This window comes from Neopsephotus bourkii, unplaced genomic scaffold (genome assembly GCF_033783945.1).
Source record: "Neopsephotus bourkii isolate Nb327-2 ecotype Australia unplaced genomic scaffold, CSIRO-AGI_Nbou_v1 NB_1376, whole genome shotgun sequence".
Lineage (NCBI taxonomy): Eukaryota > Metazoa > Chordata > Aves > Psittaciformes > Psittacidae > Neopsephotus > Neopsephotus bourkii.
The window spans coordinates 919462-939031 of NW_026901855.1; the positions used below are offsets into that span (position 1 = coordinate 919462).

At 35.1% G+C, this 19570-nt stretch overlaps 1 protein-coding gene across 6 annotated transcripts in view; it reads left to right on the top strand.

The window, feature by feature from the left end:
- Positions 1–19570, top strand: part of MIPOL1 (mirror-image polydactyly 1) — a 193658-nt gene that overhangs the window by 23456 nt on the left and 150632 nt on the right. For 5 of the 6 annotated variants that reach the window (XM_061367317.1, XM_061367321.1, XM_061367318.1 and 2 more), the window contains 2 exons: positions 11033–11167; positions 12457–12536. In XM_061367317.1, coding sequence (XP_061223301.1) covers positions 11163–11167; positions 12457–12536 — 85 coding nt within the window. In that variant the 5' untranslated portion in view covers positions 11033–11162. Of the gene's footprint in view, positions 1–390; positions 1904–11032; positions 11168–12456; positions 12537–19570 lie in introns of those variants that run through there. The other variant, XM_061367320.1, reaches the window with a different exon arrangement.

Sequence of the window (19570 nt, forward strand, 5' to 3'; positions counted from 1 at the left end):
CTCAAATGTCTTGAGAAACAGGTTTTTAGGGACGTGTCTATTAATGGATGTCTGAGAGTAGGTGTGTTTTTCAGCCTGTCCTGAAAGCACTGGAGAAAAAACTTATGTAAGTTTTGGTTGGGTTTTGTTTATTTTTTTGTTTGTTTGGTTGGGTGTTTTTTGTTTGGTTGTTTTTTTTTTTTGTTTTGGTGGTGGTGTTGGGTTTTTGGATTTTGGGTTTTTTTTGTATTTTTGATGAAAACACAGATGACCTTACACCTCAGTGAAGTTCAGTGTGATGAGTAAAATAAACTCACTTAACCCTTTTCAGGCAGCAACAATATATTATAATAAATGAAGTTATGGCAAAAACCGCAACTTTTTCCCAAACCAGATGCACAGTCCAGCTGAAGAGCTGAGTACAGTGAAATACTTCCTTTTGATAAGAAGTAAACAAAAGAGTACTGTGACTTACCGGCATAAGACTTTTACAAAAGGAAATAATTGATTAGATGTTGTGGCTTCAAGGTCTTGAAATTAAAAGAATATTGAAGAGTACTTCAAAAGCAGAGTCAAAATGGCATAACTTTGTCAGGAAAATGATTCCTTTTGTTACATTGAAGATTTTTTTTTATGTTGAAGATAAGATTTGCTTCTGACATCAAGGAGCCATAAACACACAACATTTAAAACTTAGTTGCTTTTATTCATGTGTTTTAAGTAATATTATAAAAGACTTCCTCATTTCCTCGCAGTAGGACTGTGAAATAGGAAGCTGTTTAGGACTTTTTCTAGTACTGTGATAAGGCACAGAAGCCATTGTAGTGCATGTATCTTAACTTTGTCAGGTGCTTCTTCAACACGAAATGGGATGTGAAGCTCTGGAGTCTACAGTCTTGCAGCCTCACAATATCTGAGAATGTCTTCAGAGTTCTGACTATTTGAACTGTTGGTCAGGTTTTCCCATTTTTTAATTTCGTGTTTTATCTGTACTTCTGTAACTATAAAGTCTTGATTTTTATATTTTTTTTATGAATGCCAAGAAGAGCAACTTGAAATGCCCGGAATCTCTGACAAACGAGCCTCAAACTGTTCAGCACAATTACGTGCAAGAGAAAGCAGTTATCAGAATAAGCCTGGTTTACAGAAGTGCTAAGGCAGGATTTTTCTTCCTTCATCTAGCAAGTGGATTTAGAGCTCCTTTGCTCCACCCGGGCATAACTGGTGTGGGGCCAAGATTCAGTTGCTGTCTCAGCTCTCTGCAGCCTTACATAATTTCTTCTTTTCACCTCTGCTGTCAAATGTTTTGGCAATGAAAACAGTAATATAGCTTGTTGAATCAAGGGATAATGAATGCAAGATACCTGAGTTTATGATGAGGTTGTAAGAAAGAAGAGAATATCCATCTGTTCCTTTTCACAGAAAGATGAAGAGAATAATCTTGCTGAAACTGGCTAGGTAATCCTAGGTCTTCATTTATTCCAGGATTTTTATTTACTTTTTTTTTCATTTGTTTGTGTGGCAAGAATCTTACTTTAGGGCTCAGAACCCCTAAGAAGAACTTTTTCTCTCAGTTGGGCAATCCTCAACTTGTGTGACCCTCTTTGTAGCTTATGTTCTCAGTGGAATTCTTTAAGGCTTCTTCACTGCAAATTACTTTGATGGTTTTGCCTGAATAATGTGCTTACTGAGGGTTCAAAACGACCTTTTTTCAAAACCCAGTAAAGAAATGTTTGTTGTAAGTCTGTCCGTCTTCTTTATTCCCTGTGATGTTTATCTTATTCCCTATAATGATGTGTATATTATTATAAATTATGACAAGATTGAGGCATAAGAATGATCTATGTATTCAAATTCATATTTCAGAAAGCAAGCTGGACTCTCATTGATCGAACAAGAACAGAAATGGCAGCTTTTGTTGTGGGTGATCTGACACTTCTGCCTGTGCTTATATTTGTCCTACACCTCTTTAGAAGACATTTTTCTTTGACTTCTCCATTGTTTGTAATGTCAACATTTTAGATGGAGATTCCCCCTCACCCCCCAGTAAGCATTTCCTTCCTACTAGGTGAACATTTTTTTTTTTGTAAGTTTCAGCTGAGAGAAGGTTTTGGATCTTTTCCAAACTAGAGTTAAAAGGAGACATGTATTGTTTCCCCTGATGTAAACAAAAATATTGCAGCAGTTTGGTTTGGAAGCTGGTATATGGTCATGTTTTGCACTGCTTTCATAAATTTGCCAGGGAGAATGATCCACTGTCAGAAATGTCCATGATAATGTGATAGATGATTTCAATGCTAAAGTTTTTTTGGGGTTTTTTGTGGTTTTTTTTTTTGGTTGATTGGTAGTAGTTTCTGTAACCATCTGCCTGACACTTGTTTGGAGTCAATGGTAACTCCCCTTTAACTTTGTACTTTCCTTTGTTGGTGCAAGGGCAGGTAACAGTGCAATAACTTCATGGTGCTAAATGGTTGCAGGTTTAGCCTCCATGATTTTTAGCTTCCAGTTAAATTCTGGACACTGTCAACAGACTTAAATTTTACTGACTCATCTCTGATTCTCATTAAGTTCTAGCCCACCTCAGAATGTATGGTTTTTCTCTGATGTTCCAAGACCATTTCTGGATGTGTAGCTTGCGATTTTAAATCGTTCTGGCCTTCAGGTTTCTTTGATGTTGCAGTAAATTTCAGGGAAGGATTAAGTTTTTAAAAACACTAGCCTGCTAATCATACCTAAAAAAGCAATAACACATGATAGGCCATGTCATATATCATACATGTTAAGCATGTTGCAAAGCACAGCCAATACACAGGTACTGAAAATGCTCTAAAATGTTGTTAGAGTGTAACATGCATAGAATCATAGAATTTTTTAGATTGGAAAAGACCTTTAAGATCATGAAGTCCAACCGTAAACCTAACGCTGCCAAGTTCACTGCTTAACCATGTCTCTGTGTGCCACATCTGCACATCTTTTAAGTACCTCCAGGGATGGTGACTCAACTATTTCCCTGGGCAGTCTGTTCCAATGCTTGATAACCCTTTTGGTGAAGAATTTTTTCCTAATAGCCAGTCTAAACCTCCCCTGGAGCAAGCTGAAGCCATTTCCTCCCATCCTATTGCTTGTTACTTGGGAGAAGAGACTGACAGTCACCTCCCTGCAACCTCTTTTCAGGTAGTTGTAGAAAGCAGTAAGGTTTCCCTTGAGCCTTGTGTTCTCCAGACTAAACAATCCCAGTTCTCTAAGCCATTCCTCACAGGACTTGTACTCTAGACCCTTCACCAGCTTTGCTCTTGTTTGGACACATGTCCTGAAGTGTGCTGTTCTCTGAAACTCCTGTTACTTCTTGCTTGAAAGGATAAAGTTACTACTCGTAGTGAAGGCCCTACATACTGGATCTAGTTGCTAGATTAAAAAAAATAAAAATAAAAATCAGAAGTTGTGAAGAAACTATATGTTTATTGAGTCACAATGTATGTCTGTGTTCACAACTGAGCAGCACTATGTTCCAGTACTCTCACTGCTGTGCAAGTGTAGTTTAGGCAGCAATTAAGCTTTTAGTTAAAGGATAGCTTTCTCTTCAGATAGACATCTAAGAAAATTACAGCTTAGTTAATTCGCTTATAAGGAACAAATGTGGCTGATCTGGAGTCAGTGTTTTATTTCTCTGCGCTTCTTAGCTTGTAAAATTTCAGGTGATGTAATTCTCTTCAGCAGCTGAAGTGTACACTGTTGAATTTGAATGAATAAATAGTCCGGGCTAGAACCAGTGCACTGAATATGTTGGTTTATGACAGCAGCAGAGGTGCATTTGTGTTTTCCTACCATTTGAAGCAGTCTGACAGATGCATAGCTGGTGCAGCTGTATTTCCCTTGAGAGACTGATGGGCCCCTCTCAGTCCCCACGCAAAGGACTAGGTCTTGAAAGGTTGGCACGTTTCTGACAGGCCTCTGCACGTTCAGTGCTCATGGTAGTTCTTGGTTGGGCTCCAATATCCACAATGTAGCCTTTATGCTTTTTATTTTTGGTACATTTGCTGTCAGGAAAAATTGTGCTATTTGAATGTTCTTTAAGGAATGCGAGTTGGCTGGATAAATGGACTTCTCTGCTTTAGGGTGGTTTGTTGCCTCCTTTTCTTCACTAAGTCCCTGTTCGATCTTCTTTCTTTCTCTGAAGGCAGCTGAACAATTAAATTGTAATGCTTTTGGCAAGAGAAATATAATTTCTGCTTAATGCTATTGCTTGTGCTAGTGGTTTATGAATCTGGCACTAAGTTATCACTTCTCATTTTTATGGGCCTTTAATGTTCTGTGACTTTATTTTTGCTTTTATGCTAAAATCTAGGCTCGTAACTTATCTCTGTGATAAATTATTATTTGGGGATTTGGGAATTTCAGGATGTTGAATATAGTATACAATGAATTTTGCAAACATAAACACTGTAGACTCAAATGTTCCTTGGATAATTTTCATAGTTAGCTTTTTTCTTCTTTAGTCGCAGTGACTTTTTCTTAAGTTTGGGAGGGTCATGGGTTTTGTGGGGCTTGCGACAAATGCTTTCAGTAAGTCAGGTGAAATATCTGTATCACTGGTCCAGTTTTGGTTTCCTGAAGGATGATGTGCAAACCAGCATTTGACATTTGGCCTAATGCCACATCATCCAGTCATGTAGTAAACTGGAACAAATGGGGTGTTCAGGACAAGTAGTGCTTAAAATGCTGCACAGATGCTGCTGTTGCAATTTTTTCCCTCCTGGCATTCTGCCTGTCTGCCACATTGGGCATCCTTGGTTGAGTTCTTGATTTTTTGTTCTTTTTTTTTTTTTTTCCCCTGCTTTCCTACCCTCTAAAGCAGAAAGCAACCCAGAATTTAGTTCATTGTAGAAATGCTAGTTCTAGTTTTTTTGTTTTATTTCAAACTTTAGTATACTAAAATAGGCAGACATCTGAATATCAGCTAGTTCACACCTCTGCTCAGAATGGGGCCATCTCCAAAGTTAGATCAGGTAGGTTGCTGTATTTATATGAGTTTTACGCATCTTCAGAAATGGAGATTCTCTAACCTCTCTGAACAACTCCTTCCTTCTTCACTGTGAAAAATCTCTTATCTATAATTCTTAGAGTTTTCTGTGTTACAACTTGTCTCCAAGAGAAGAATCTGTCTTTGTCTTCTCTGTATTTGCCTACAAGACAGCTAAAACCCAGTAAAACCCCCTTTTAGTCTTCTCTCATAAAAACCAACTAGATCTTTTAAATTCTTCTTAAGTCATGTGCTGCAGATCTCCAGTCTTCTTCATGACTTTCTGCTGGACATGCTTCAGGATATCCATGAGAAGGTCAGACTGGATACAACACTTCAGATGTGGTTAGAAATGGACGTCTGGCTGCCTATAATGATATATAACATAGAATCAACTAGGTTGGAAAAGACCTTTAAGATCATCAAGTCCAACTATTACCCCAAGACTGCCAAGTCCACCACTAAACCATGTCAGTAAGGACCTAGTCACATGAAAAATTCCAGGCACAGTGATTCCACTACTGCCAGCATGTTCCAATACCGGATCACCCTTTCGCTGAATTCTTTATAATATCCGGTCTAAACCTCCCTTGGCACAGTCTGAGGCTATTTCCTCTTGTCCTGTCACTTGTTACCTGAGAGAAGAGACCAGCCATTTCTTTTCTCCATCCTCCTTTCAGTTAGTTGTAGAGGACAATATGGTCCCCCCCTGAGCTTGTGTTCTCCAGACTAAACAACCCCAGTTCCCTCAGCCATTCCTCATAATGATATGGTAACTGAGTTACAAGACTAGTGAAGTGTTTACAAGAAACCTGAAGGATGGCTAAATGAATTGGCTGTTCGACACTTGAACAGAGCATATCATAGTTTTATTATTAGAGTGAAAATGATGTTAATGGAGGTGTTGCAGAAAAAAACTACTTCACAAAATGCACACCAAGGCGAGAAAAGCTGGGGAAAAAAAAAGAGAACATAATCTTTGACAAGATCCTTTGCAGTTTTCTTTACCTTTCACAGAGGTGGGCAAGCAGATAAGGAAAAGGTATGTATTGTCAAAATAGACAAAGGCAAAGCTAAGGAGAAAGGAAAGAAATGGAGAACAAAGGACAGCTAAAAACTGAGAAAGAAGTGAACAGCGCAGGCTGAAGATTGTTTAATACAGTGATTAATGGGAGGAAGAGAATATAATGGAGGGGAGAAATGATACAGGGTTGTTAGTAATCTAATACGCACATAAAAAATGTCCTGGTACGTGTAAAGAAAAAACTGAAGACACTGAACTGGTAGCAGAAGTAAGGGAGAAAAAAATAGAGAAAAGTGCATGTCCTTTATCCAATTAAATTTAATTCAGGAATAGGTAAAGCCTATTGTAAACCAGTTGAAACTGCACTTTTATGCCTTCTCTCTTGCCTTTGTCAAAAGCATGACATATAGAACGATCATTCTTTCACTTAGTGAATGCCGTTGTCAAAAGCATCAGATGCAAATTCTATAATGAGAATGTGAAGAAGCTGCTGTAATAGCAGAGTAAAAATACCTGAGCCCTGGTTCTCTGTGTCTTTTCTGATTTATGTTGATTAGTTGAAACCAACTGCAAATGTCTCATCTCCTTTTGGGCCAAGAATCAGTAGGGGAGGGAACTCAGGGATTATTAGATGTCTCTGCCCTTTGGGAATATGTTTTTATCAGGCTTTCAGATAATGCAGTTACTTCCATAAACCAAAATCTTGAAGTCTTTGTAGCAGCGGTGCTGGAGTTTAAAATTTGAAGTACTACTCATGCTGCATTCATCCACTTATGGGCTTAATCCACTTACCATTGTCTTATTTTTTTTTAAGAAACAGAGTATTTTGCATGAGCTATTTGTATTTAAAATCATAAAAAAGTAGTAGAATAAAATAAAATAAGTACCTCTGTAATCAAATATCAAAGTGTGTTTCATTTCACAACTTTCTAGTATCTAACAGATGGGTGTTATTCTACATTTGACAAATTGTGAAGTGGTTATTTCAGTTATTCTTTGGCTGGTATTTTTATAACTGCCCAAAGCTAATTTTAACTTAGGTTGTCTTAGATTTCTGATTTATCATGAAGTTTCTTAAGTTAAAGAAGAAATTTGACTCTTTTGTGGAGTGTATCATTGCATCAAAACTTGGCATCCACGTGGAGTAAGACAATTGTCTGTTTGTTCCCTAGGGAAACACCTCTAGAAGATAACTGGTTTCTATGTAGTGTACCCTCCTAAATTAAGTTTTTTAGTTTAGCTTGCCCTGAGGAAAAACGTTTCAGGATATTTTAGGAGATCCTGGTAACCTAATTAATCTTAGGAAAATAATACTAAAATTTGTTATTTCCCCATCTGTAAAGTATATGGCGTGCCCTCCCTTACCTAGCTTCATCCCTGGGCTGTCAGTGGTGACTGTCAACTGCACCATTAAAAGGGACAAAGACTGGCTTGGTAGTGGGAGCTGGTTTCTTGTTCCAACAGAAGCAGGGAAGTTGGGGTAGCCGTCCTTGTGGAAAAGGTCTCCCAAGACCTGAGGGCTTTTTGTGAGTAAGAGGTGAATTTGGTTGATGCTGGCAAGTGTTTGCTTCTTCTTGTAGTGGCTAAGGCCATGATTCAGCAGTTGTCTTCAAAACCTGTTAAGGCAAGACAAAGGAACAGAGATTTGCAGTTATTTGGGCTCTATATTGAAGGGTCTCAATAGCCTTTTTGATTCTGAACATCAACAGATGTTTGAAAGTTGGTGTTATGGTGGGGTGCTCCTTGTATAATATATATTCTGCTGACACTCTGGGGGATTTTTTGTCTGAAAGTGGAAATACCATGACAGATGTAATAAAAGCAGTTCAGAACTGCACACGTAAAGCACTGTATACTTCCTACCTTGCAGATGTATGTTATTTTTGTATACCTCTTTTTTTTTTATTGAATTTTATTAGATGTTTGTGTTGATGAGTAAATAGAACTGGCACTGGAATGCAGTTCTTTTCAAAAAGGCATTATTTCATTTAGTTTTTTTTTTTTTTCCTAAAATCCATTCATATTTCAAGGTACTGGAAGTCAAAATACTTTGATGTCCATCTTTGTAGTATCTATCCCTGAATGAGTGAGGAAGTTAGCACTATATGAAAAAATGAAGGCAGTGCAGTGAGCTTAGTTTTCCATTTTTATCTGTCATAGATGTAAATAATTCAAATGTGCAAGCATGGAATGAAGTTGGCAGTTTCAAACTGTGACTGGATGAATCTCATAGGATAATGTTAAAATTTCTTGTGTACTTCAATTTGACATTCTGTAGAAAAAGGTTGGTTTTGCTGAAGTATAAACCGATTAAAAGTTAATGCTGTTTTCCACTGGGCACCCATGCTAAACTAGAATGTTCATGTGTTTTGTGTGTATGCTTATGTAATTAAGCATCCACTAATTTCTTTCTCTTTGGGAAATACTTCTGCAAATCAGCACTCCATATATGAAGAGTTAAGATTGTATCATCTGTTATTTAAGGTAGGGATAAGGACAGACATTATTATTATTTCATAATAGATTCTTAATCCTTTGTTCTGTGAAGTGTTGACATTTTCATTAGAGTTAAAATATGTTGCATGTTTACAGACAGCCTGAAATCTCCATATGTGGTCCTATCTATTTTATTTATTTGAATCATTAGAACATCTAAATTTTTGCTTAAGGGTACACAAATGTACCATTGAATCTGTTTTTTAAGTTTTTTTCCAGTTTAATGTCTGAATCCAAATTCATAAAGAGTTGGAAAAATGAGATGTCTGAGCTATAGGATTCACAGGGATTTTATATGAAGCCTATTTAATCAGGATAACACTGTTATTAATATTCATAAAGTCAGCTGGAACACAAATGACAGGCAATGGAGCCTAAAAATTTTTACTTGTGAATTTATTAAAAGCAGCTTAAAAAATTAATGGAATTTAAGTAAAGTTGACAAAAATGAAAATCTTATGTTAGCAGAAAAAAATCTTTATTGGAATTTTCTCTAAGACCATCTTGCATTGATATCTTTGACGGATTTCTTTGGTACTTAAAGAAGAAAGATGCATGAATGGTCATTTAAAAGGATTTAAACACATTGGCACATTAATTTTTACATGAATAATAAGTAGTTTCCAAAAGCAATTAACTTGCAGTGTACAAGATTTGAATAGAAAAATAGGACTGTGACATGAAAGGGCAAAGCAAATGTGCTGTACATTTTAAACTTTTAATAATATGACTTCTTAAAATAATTTATTTCATTTCCGCAATAGGTAAAGAAATAGTGAAGGTATTTGTGTACCGCTTGGGTTTGTTTTGAAATACACAGAGATCTGGAACAAAGAAATATTTTTATGTCAAAGTGCTATTGGTAAAGGACATTTTCAGGTTTTCACAGTGGTCAGGTGCTTTTGAATCAAGCTTCCTTACAGGCAGTTTATCTGTGAGGAAAATAGTCATATACTGATCACAGCATGTGTTTTTCTCCCACGCTTCTATATACAGCACTGGGAAGTATTTGTTATTTCTGTAGAGGGTTAAATAGGTACGTCTGGGGTTTCTTTCATTAGTAGGAACATACTGGATAATTTATATTCATATTTGTAGGTGGTTTGTGCTTAAATATTTAGTGTGAATTTTACGTGATTATTGCATATCCTACAGATAAGGACAAATGTATTTTATTTTATTTTTGGCTTTGTGTGTTGTTCAAGCAGTAGCCTTAACACTAACACAGGTTGTATAAATAGTGAATAAGGAAATAATATCTAGATTTAAAATTAACTCTAAGTTTCATTTTCTTATTTTCAGCTTTGTCTCTGTCTATCAGTATATTTTATTTTAATCTCTAGCCTTAATTTCTTTTGATTATTAGATAGATTAATTATTACCATAGTTTTCAAATGAAGGTAAAGTTTTAAAATAATTTTTTTAAATTTTTCTGATGATTCATCCTGGTAAAACTTTCATGGCCAGGCTCTGATTGTTGTTGATATGGCAAAGTTTAAGTCTGACTGAATAATTATGGTTCAGTAAGTTTTGGTTCTAAAAATATCTTAGGTTTGAAGTACCTACTGTAAAAGTACATTGTGAATGATATCTAAGAGTTGTGCATAAATTAGATACTATTGCAGTGTTTGTGTTCAGAAAACGCGATTTACATGCTTCGTATGTGGAATATTTTGTTGTTCTGTTTACTAACTATTTTTTATTTTTTATTTTTTTTTACTACTGTGGAAAAATTACTGCAAACCCGAGGAAGCCCCAACAATTTTCTATTTTTGACTGTGATAGTTAGGTTGTTTTAATCTGATATCAACAATGTTTATCTTCTGTATATGCAAACCAGAAAATTCCATTAATTAGCAGAACATATTTCATCTATGAAGGCAAAGTCTGTAAAATAAGCTTCTCGACAGAATTCTGCCTCCAATCATTCCTGTGCCATAGTCTATTACTGCCAGGAGAGGGCAGCATTTTCCCACGTGAGGTACATGCCCTTCTTAGACTGTCAATGTTTCGTGTAATTACTCCCAGTATATTTGTTGCTTGCTTATGAATTAACTTGCATTTATGGAACTAAATCATTCCAATCATTTAATTACACCTGAGGAGCTGAACTATAATTGCTTGCTTCCAACTAGGATCTGATATGGCTTGAGCAGTATTAATTTGGTGTTTACTTTTCTGAGTGCTAAAAGCATTAAAATGATTGTGCAATGGGATTACATTTTACTAATTGCTGGCATTCATTAGCTGGGTAAATGGCGAGGAAGTATGACTGTATATTGTGGAGGGATAAAATTATGGTTTTAAATAGTATATTACTAGGCACATTAAGGCCCTAAGACATGTTTTAAAATACTCCAGAGGTTATTAAATACCATATTTTCTTCATGTCTTGCTATATGAATCTTATTAAAATACTTCAATTATTATGAACCTTTTTGTGCAATATGTAGGGAAATTGCTTCATTGACAGAAACCTATTTCTTGATATTAATAACCTTCTATATTTTCAGCTAATCCAAAAGTAAATGAGGAACTTAGGAAAAGATTGCCAACTCCAAATCAACACAGTTACACAGAATTGAAAAAGAAATGTACAGCTTCATTTGAGGGATTCCTGTAAGGAACTCAGAGTTCTGCGATATGAGGTGAAATTGTTTTTTGTTTTTTGGTTGTTTTTTTTTTTTTAAGACCTAAGGACATAAAATCATGCACATTTGGTTTTTATCATGCATATTTATAGTTATCAGCCCATATGAACTAAATATGTATTTCTTGAATGCTTAATATGTTAAGGTTGAATCTTAAGTTTTGCTTTGTTTTGTTTTGTTTTTTAGAGCCTCAAAGATAAAAATGAAAACACCTGCCTTTTTTGGTGTTGTATAGGAAAAGAATTTCTTCAGCTGCATTAGTCATTAGAACATATGTCTTGGTATAATATGCTTGAATTTTAAAGTGTGTACTTACTTCAATTTTATTTTTTTTAACCTTTACATTTATCAGCACAACTCTAGGTATTTTCATGATCTAGCCACTGCTGCTTCAAGGCACATATTGTATCTTTTTAATAAATGTAGAAAAAATATAACAGTGAAAACATACAAAATAAGGATAACTATGTAGTTAAAGATGAAAAATTGTCCTTCATACAATACATTTTAAAACAGGTACTGGAGTAAATAATAAAATTTGTGGTAAACTTACTATATTAGTAATTAAAAATTGATTTCGATTTCCTTGAGATATATAGTTCAATTTTTAATGTATAAGAGAGCATATGTTTTAAACTGAAAATGCTACCCAATGAGCATAACATTTTACTGTACATCTTATTTTTGAATATTGAGGTTTGTTTCTTGAACGTCTTTGATTATATGAAATATTGCAACTGTGTGATTAACTGTATGGTCTGAAGCAATATGTATGCAAATATTAAGATTGATTATTTAGTGTTTAGAAAAACCTGCAAATTCAGAGTTGGAGTGGTCATGAGCTGCTTTACCTGTATTTTATCCAGGAAATTAAAGCAGGAGAAAGAACGTCATAAAGTGCATACAACCATCTGTAATAATTACCAAAGCAAGCAGTCTCGTTGCCTCTAGTGGGACCACTCAGTGTGATTTGGGCTGTGCTCAGTAGCATGCACTTCCAAGACCAGACTCTAGAACAAGAAGACAAACTAATAGATTTTTCAATGAAGATGTTACATACAACAGAAAGCTGAACCAAACCATTATGAAAATTATAGATATGTGGACAAAAAAACATTTTACTGAGAAATAATATTTAGTACTGACTATTAAAGTATACAGAGTTTATTGTCCTGCTATATATATTTTTAAATCATTTGTCTTGCAAATTTTCTGTCAAACAAAGGCAAAGTATAGGTGTGTTATATAGTTGCAAGTTTATTTATCTAGAGTTTGCTTCATTTTAGCTCTGAAACCTTTAAGCAAAAACTGGACTCAGTGCCAGATCAAACAAGTTCAGAAGAACAAATGGAGAACTGGTCAAACGGTAAGGACTTTTAAGATATTAATAGGGAACCTCAGGTGTTCTACCAGTGCTAGGCAGTGACTGGAATGTATTTGTTCTTGCTGATATATGACTAACTTTGGAAGAAAAGAAAAAAAACTACCATACAGTCAGTCTTATGTATTTGGGATAACAGGAGAGAAGCTACAGGAACGTAAATCATCAGCTTGATTTTTATTTTCTAGGTTGTTGAATTTTTTTTATAACTTTGAGAAATCTTAAATTAATTTAAATTCTTATTCTGTACATTGCACTTTCCATTTTTTTTTCCTTAATAGGTTAACAACAAATCCAAAGTCTGTATTAAAGTAACTTTCTTGCTATTGACGCTTTGCTAGGATATGATTAAGCCATCTAATAATTTTAATGAGTTTCTCATTATTACTTCAGCTGAATACAGACAGTAAGGCAGGCTTGTTGGTAAAGGGGGCCTTCGTTAACTTGGGATTTCCATGGTTCATGGAGTTTTTATCTGTATCAGAATGGAAGAGTCTGTTTTGTATTTTAATGACCAAAATTTTGCTCTCAGATAAATTTTTCTCTGTTTCATGGCAGAAACTTCAAAAAAACCCAACAACACTGACTTTGAGAACACATTATGTGACTGACTGATTTTACAGAAAGGAAGCCAGAAAGTAGCTTGTAGCTAGATAATCATATGTAGGTGGAAGTACGAGAACAACATGAGGAAGCAGACTTTCAGCAGTGGGTTGTTTGTTGTATTTTTTCACTAAGTGGCTATTTGTAGGTTTAAAAACAAACAAACAAACAAAAAAGGAATAGGTGTGTCAATGTCAAATATGCCTCCTGTATTAGAGTCTGATAACATCTTGTATATTTCCTTGTTTTGAATTTTATACTATTTATTCTTTCTTAAAACATAATAAATGTTAATATTCTCATGAAAACTGTTCTTTAGCAGAAAGAAAAAACACTCTGTCTTGGAGATGATGCATTTCCTACATATGTAAAGGAATTTCTATCTGTATTATTATGTATAATGAAGTAGTTGTAGACCCCTTTTCACAGAACTTTGAGCTATTACTCAGTGAAGTTAAAAATGTTTTTGAGTCATATACTCTGAAAGTAAAAATAGTCATGGTGGAGTAACTTAGTGGAGAATTGTACTCTCTCAATTCACACTTTTAAAATGTGTAATGGCTTAATCATACTCAGTATTTTTAGACCTTTAGGGGTCAGCATACCCTCAGAATGGTTCAAAAGGTTAACTTTTCCAAGGTAGGATAGTGAATATAATAAACTGATCCTCTGTGAATTACTCTCCATCTAATTGCATGAAATGGCATTCTGCTGCTGCTCACAGATATTTTAAAAAAGGGGTAGATACTGAGTTTTGAGTGTAATATTTTTTTTTGATGCATGAGGTTAGTATTTTGTGCTGTTTAGAAAGCTATTTCTTCCAAGCTAACACATATTTGTCTATCCAATAATAGTTGTTATATGGGCAAAATGAAGATTGATACACTTCTTTTTAGATCAGTTATTGATGGGTCACAAAATTCTTTATGCTTTTATACCTAGGGAAGTTAAAAAAGGGGATTATGGATAAATCTCATGCCATAGTGGTCTGAATGAGACTTCTTTTCTTTTTCCTTAGAATTTTATTTGGGTATTAGCAGTTAAATTACATTTTCTTATCATAAAGATAATGGATAAATTACAGCAACATAATATTCGTGCCCTTGGTAGACATTCTGGTGTATGTTCTCATTGAACTATATTGCACTAAATCAAAGTAACTTTTTTGTTTAAATGTCTGTATTGAAGCATGTACCACTTTGGGTTCCACTTGCTTTGTCATCCATATTATCTTCCCTTTTTGCAGCTGGTACTGTACTGTATCTACTTGTTCCTCACTTGGAAGTTTAAAAGCTGTTTTTAGAATAACTCTATAATGACTTGATTTTATTATTTCTTTTTTGTAACATACTGAAATATTGGAGACTAAATTATTTGTCAAAAATAAGGATGGTAAAACATGTCTGAGATTAAGTTCAGCTGTCTAGATGAAAATTCAGTCAAGGAATGAGAATTAAAAAAAAAACAAACACAAAACCAACAAAAAAAACCAGCAAAAAATGTTAGGTGCAGAGAAGTTGTACATTTATGTCAGTTATGTGGGATAATATGTAACCTGTTAAAAAGTTGTTATGAAAGAGTATAGTTGTTTTAAAAAAGTATATCTGAAGTGTTTGATACTTGAAATTTTCTTTTAACTTTCTGTGTTGTTTGGAATGTCATATGCCTGTGTGGATTGAAGACATTTGTTTCTGGTCTGGTATTTTAGGAAGAGTTAAAGAACATTCTATTTGCAAGGCTAGTTATTTTGGGTTTGTACCTAATTTAAATGTGCTGTTTATCTCCACAGCACCTTGTTTTTAATAGAAGGATAGAGACTTTTAATTTATTTCTAAGAATACTTCAGAGAATATATCAGGAGCCTGGGCTGCAGGCTAGTGAAGGCTCTGTAATTTCCAAATGAAAAATATTCAGGATCCAAGCTAGAAAGTCTAGGAAGATAGTCCATTATAAAAATAAACTTGTATTAGCAAATGGGTGCATGTCTTTGTATTGCAGTGGTAGTGTGAGGGAAGAACATTGCACCTGGGTGGATTTGATACACTAAGCAGGATTTACATGCGTGATAAGAACTACACAGACATTAATACTGTGAAAACATGAGGGAATCTGAAATTGGGTGCCTTTCATACCTGTATATACATTCATGACTCAATATGTCAATTTTCCAAAAGAGTTGGCAGGATAGGAAAGTGGTGAGTGTTGCAAATACTGGAGTTCAATTTGTGTATCATTTGATTTGTATCATGTACTGAGTTTGAATGGGTGCACCAGTACTTCTGCATTACATAGTCTTTCATTATTGTAACGTTTTTCCTTGTGTCTTTTTTTTTAGCATCTATTATATTCAAGGACAGAGCAGAAATTAGGTAAAGTATTAGAATATCAATGACTGGTCTATTTTGACAACAAAATTATAATTTTACTGATCCCATAATGAAAAGCATTGTTTAATTATTATTTAGATTGTCCTAAAGCAAGATAATAGATTATTTTTAATGGCAAAGTGGTTTGATCCTTAGAAGGTGGTTATTACATTTTTTTTCAAGTAAAGAAATAGGGAAATGCTTATTTCTAAAACATTAAAGCCTGTATTAAAATGTAAGTCAATGAGCCAGTCTCACCTGTGAGAGCTTGATGTCAGCTCTTAGTTATGATCCATAGAGACACTGTCACTGTAACTTGCCTTTGAAAGAATATTTGTGCACCTTGTAAAAATACTTTTAAATTGCTTGTCTGGAAGCTGTCATTCAGCTTTAAAGAGATGTGATAGTGTAGATTGAAACAGAACTGCAGAATCAGCTTGTGCAGGGAAATCTGAAAAGGAAGTGTTTTATCTTGTGGTGAGCTGTTGCTTTACAGTCTTGCTCTCATCAGGAAAAATAGAAAAGGAAAACAGATATGAATGTACAAGTTATATACATATAGCTGCTCAGACACTTCTGCATGTGATAAGCTTATGTGTAGACAATTGTCTTAATTGCATTGTGTGTTTCTTCATGCATTGGTCTCACATGAATGCATGGTGCTTACTGTTGAGAATCTGGCCACAGCTTTCCTTGTATTGTCATGGTCATGACCATGTATATGGCAGTGTATTGCTTACACAAATATTTTAGTTCTTATGTCATCTAGTCAATAATATTCAGGATCTAAAACCTCTCTAGAAATATTTTTCCATTTACTTACTCCCATTTAGAAATTCCTTTATCAGCCATCCCTTCTGCTTTCATGGTAATTGAGGCAATGTACAGGCAATGAGACATATGCATAGCCTAAGTAAAACGCATCATTTTTTCTTGCTAACTTCCTAGGAATGAAGCTCCTGTTCTTCACCATGTATTTTTAGACTATCTTATTAGAAGCAGTGAGATTTTGTAGTTCTGTGATGATTTTAATGTACTTAATGGGTTTGGTTTTGTAGTACTAATTACAAGGGCTTTTTGTGTGGAATTACTGTTGTGTGACTTTAACACATACACTAAAACACATACATACAGAAAGATGAAAGGGTAAAGGAGGCTTTGAGAGTAATGCAGTGTTGCAAAGATTTTTCATCTGAGGCTTTAGTTGGGTCGAAAAGCAACTGATTGTAAAGATTCTTCTTCCCCTTTCACCAAAATTCATCAATTACAGATGTAAACTCCAAGGCTACAGTAAAGGCAAAATGAACCATACTTGTCATATTGAAGTCTCTTCTTTTACATGCCTCAACAAGAGATACTGTGAGGCTGTTCTTTCTCTTTTTCCCTTTTTAGCAATACAGAATGCTGTTTACCTGAAAAAGAAAGAAGACCTGGATGTTGCATGGATGTGTATGCAGAAGAATCTTATGATAATGCAGAGAGGCAGAGTCCTCTCCATCCATGTGGCTCAATTGATACATCTTCCACGTATGCTGTGCTTGCAGCCTCAAACTCAGAGTGTGTTAGCTGTCAGACATACCCTTGCAAAGTGGCAAGGGTAGTTGCAGGTTTCTCTGCAGAGTACAGGAGGCAGAAGAGCAGTTGAAAGGGGGGTCTTGCATGAGTCAAACATAAGAAGAATGTCTGTCTCTCCTTTCTCCATCCTATTTCTTTCCTTGTACATTTTGAATGGCTAAATACAGTGCATTTCTGGTTGGGCCACAGGCAGCCTCATCAGAAGCACAATTAGGTATCCAGTATCTGCGTGACATTGGAGTGTTGTGAATATGATTTTGCTAGACCCTTCACGGTATAATGAAAATGTGTAGTGCCTTATCTGCACTGAGTACTGCAAGTACTAACAATGGGGAGAATGTACACCTTGAAGTATTGCACATTGAATTGCTGAAGTGTTTAAAGTATGAGTGCTGCTAACTTCAGTATGTCTTGAAATGTGCTTCAAGGAGAGCAACACTTATTACCATGATAATTTTAATGTAGTGCTTCAGAAGACCTAGCACAAGTGCAAGAGGAATTTAGTTATTTTCTTCTTTGGAAACCTTAATTGCTTCTATTATAATAACAAATAGAATGAAGCTTAAGTTCAAAGACATAACAAAATTTATTAAGAAAAGATTCTCCAGGGAGTGCATTGGAGTCTCTTATATGAAAGTTCACTAGCACCTTTAGTAGACCATTTACTCAGAGTAAAGGGTGTGTGAGCAAGGTGTCTTAGTGGCAGTTAATGCAATGACCTTTATTTTATGTTGGACACTTAAAATTACAGTATTTTGCTTCACTTCTAAAGCTGTATTTTCCTGGGATTTTGTTTAGAACTCTAATTCAGTAAAGGCTTAGTTGTTTGTTTGTGATAGGGGAGTTTGAATACATTTGGATAAGAGAATTTTCACTATAATTAATGGACATCAGGAAACATCACCCTGCCTAGATAAAACCCGAGTTCTGGATCATTAAGATTTAGATAATGGAAGGGGTTATATATGAAAGCAATTGTCTGATATGACAATAACAAAAGAAAAATGGCGTGGGAGCATTTACTTTGTTTTTAGATGGTTTAGAAAACATAAACACAGCATGCTTAGTAAAACTCTAGCAGACACTATGTTTGGAAATTATGTAATGACTCCATATAGGCTGTAATGATATCCTGAAACCCTGTATTTAAACTAACCTGAATTACAATGAGAGATAAACAGAATATTTACCCATCCCTTATGAGCTGCTGCTGATATGTAAATTTATTCTTCTACTTTGCACAAATATACTTTTGAGCTACTGCTTAAACACTTCAAGGTCCTTAGCCAAACAGTTTTAATGATGCCTCCAGTATTATGAAAGTGTGACATTTGATGAATGCCTTGTATAGTTGTGATATCGGGGAAAGTGTAAACAAAAAACACACATCAAGTCATCGTGCAACACCTAGATAATTTATAATTTTACTGTTTATATCCATCTTGACATTTTTTATCTGCCAAAGGCAGGTTTCATTTGGAATCTTAATCTGAGATTTATTTGGTGGATCTGGAAATCATAGCTAGAGTTCCCACAGGAAATGGTCCATCTACCAACAGATTAAATGGCAGTCCTGCAGTTGTTAAGGGAGCTCTGCATTTAACACACATGCATACTCATTCAGTCAGCGCTGTGGAGAAAAATTAAAGTAGTAACCCAGGTTTAGGAACAATGTAGCTAAAAAGTCCCATATTTGCTGAATGACAAAGGGTTATATAGCAGCATTTCATTTTATTATTCGTGCTTGAATTTCGTGTTTGCTTTGTTGAGTCTGCTGACGAATACTAATAAATGCCTGCAACAATCCAGACGAGAGATGCCTGGCAACAAAGCTATGCGGTGGACCTCCCTGATCTTCTCCAGTTCACAACCTGACCTTTTGAAAAATTGGCTGGGCTAAGCTGCAGAATTTGGGTGTAATGGTTATTGTTAACTCCAGCTTTAGGATTTATTAATTTGTGTGATCAAGACTTACCTATACTTCAAAGTTTCAAAAGACCAAACGCAATCATCCATCCATTAGAACTAACGTGTTTGAGTGAATCCCACTTAGTATCTGCCTAGAAATTCTGCTGGTTTGATTTATTCGCAATATAAAAACATCTTTTCAAGTGTGAGACCAATCTAATGAAATCTGGTATCTTCTCAGACACTAATATTTTAAAATAACAATATGTTAATGAATTGCAAATGGAGAGTGGAATGCCAAAGGAAATGTCTGATATTTACACCATAATAAATGCATCACGATTAACTGCAGTGAATTCCAAAATAATGATTGTTTGCCTGTTTTAAAGACTTATTTTAAGACTGTTTTAAATACTCACCATTTTGTACACAACTGATGCTTAGATGCAAAACAGGAGGGCAAAAGACTTAGTGGGAGAGATAATTGAGGGAAACATTACTAAAGATGTCAGAATCCTTGGAGTATGGTAAAAAACTGCCTTTGCCAGAATAACTCCAACTGTTCTT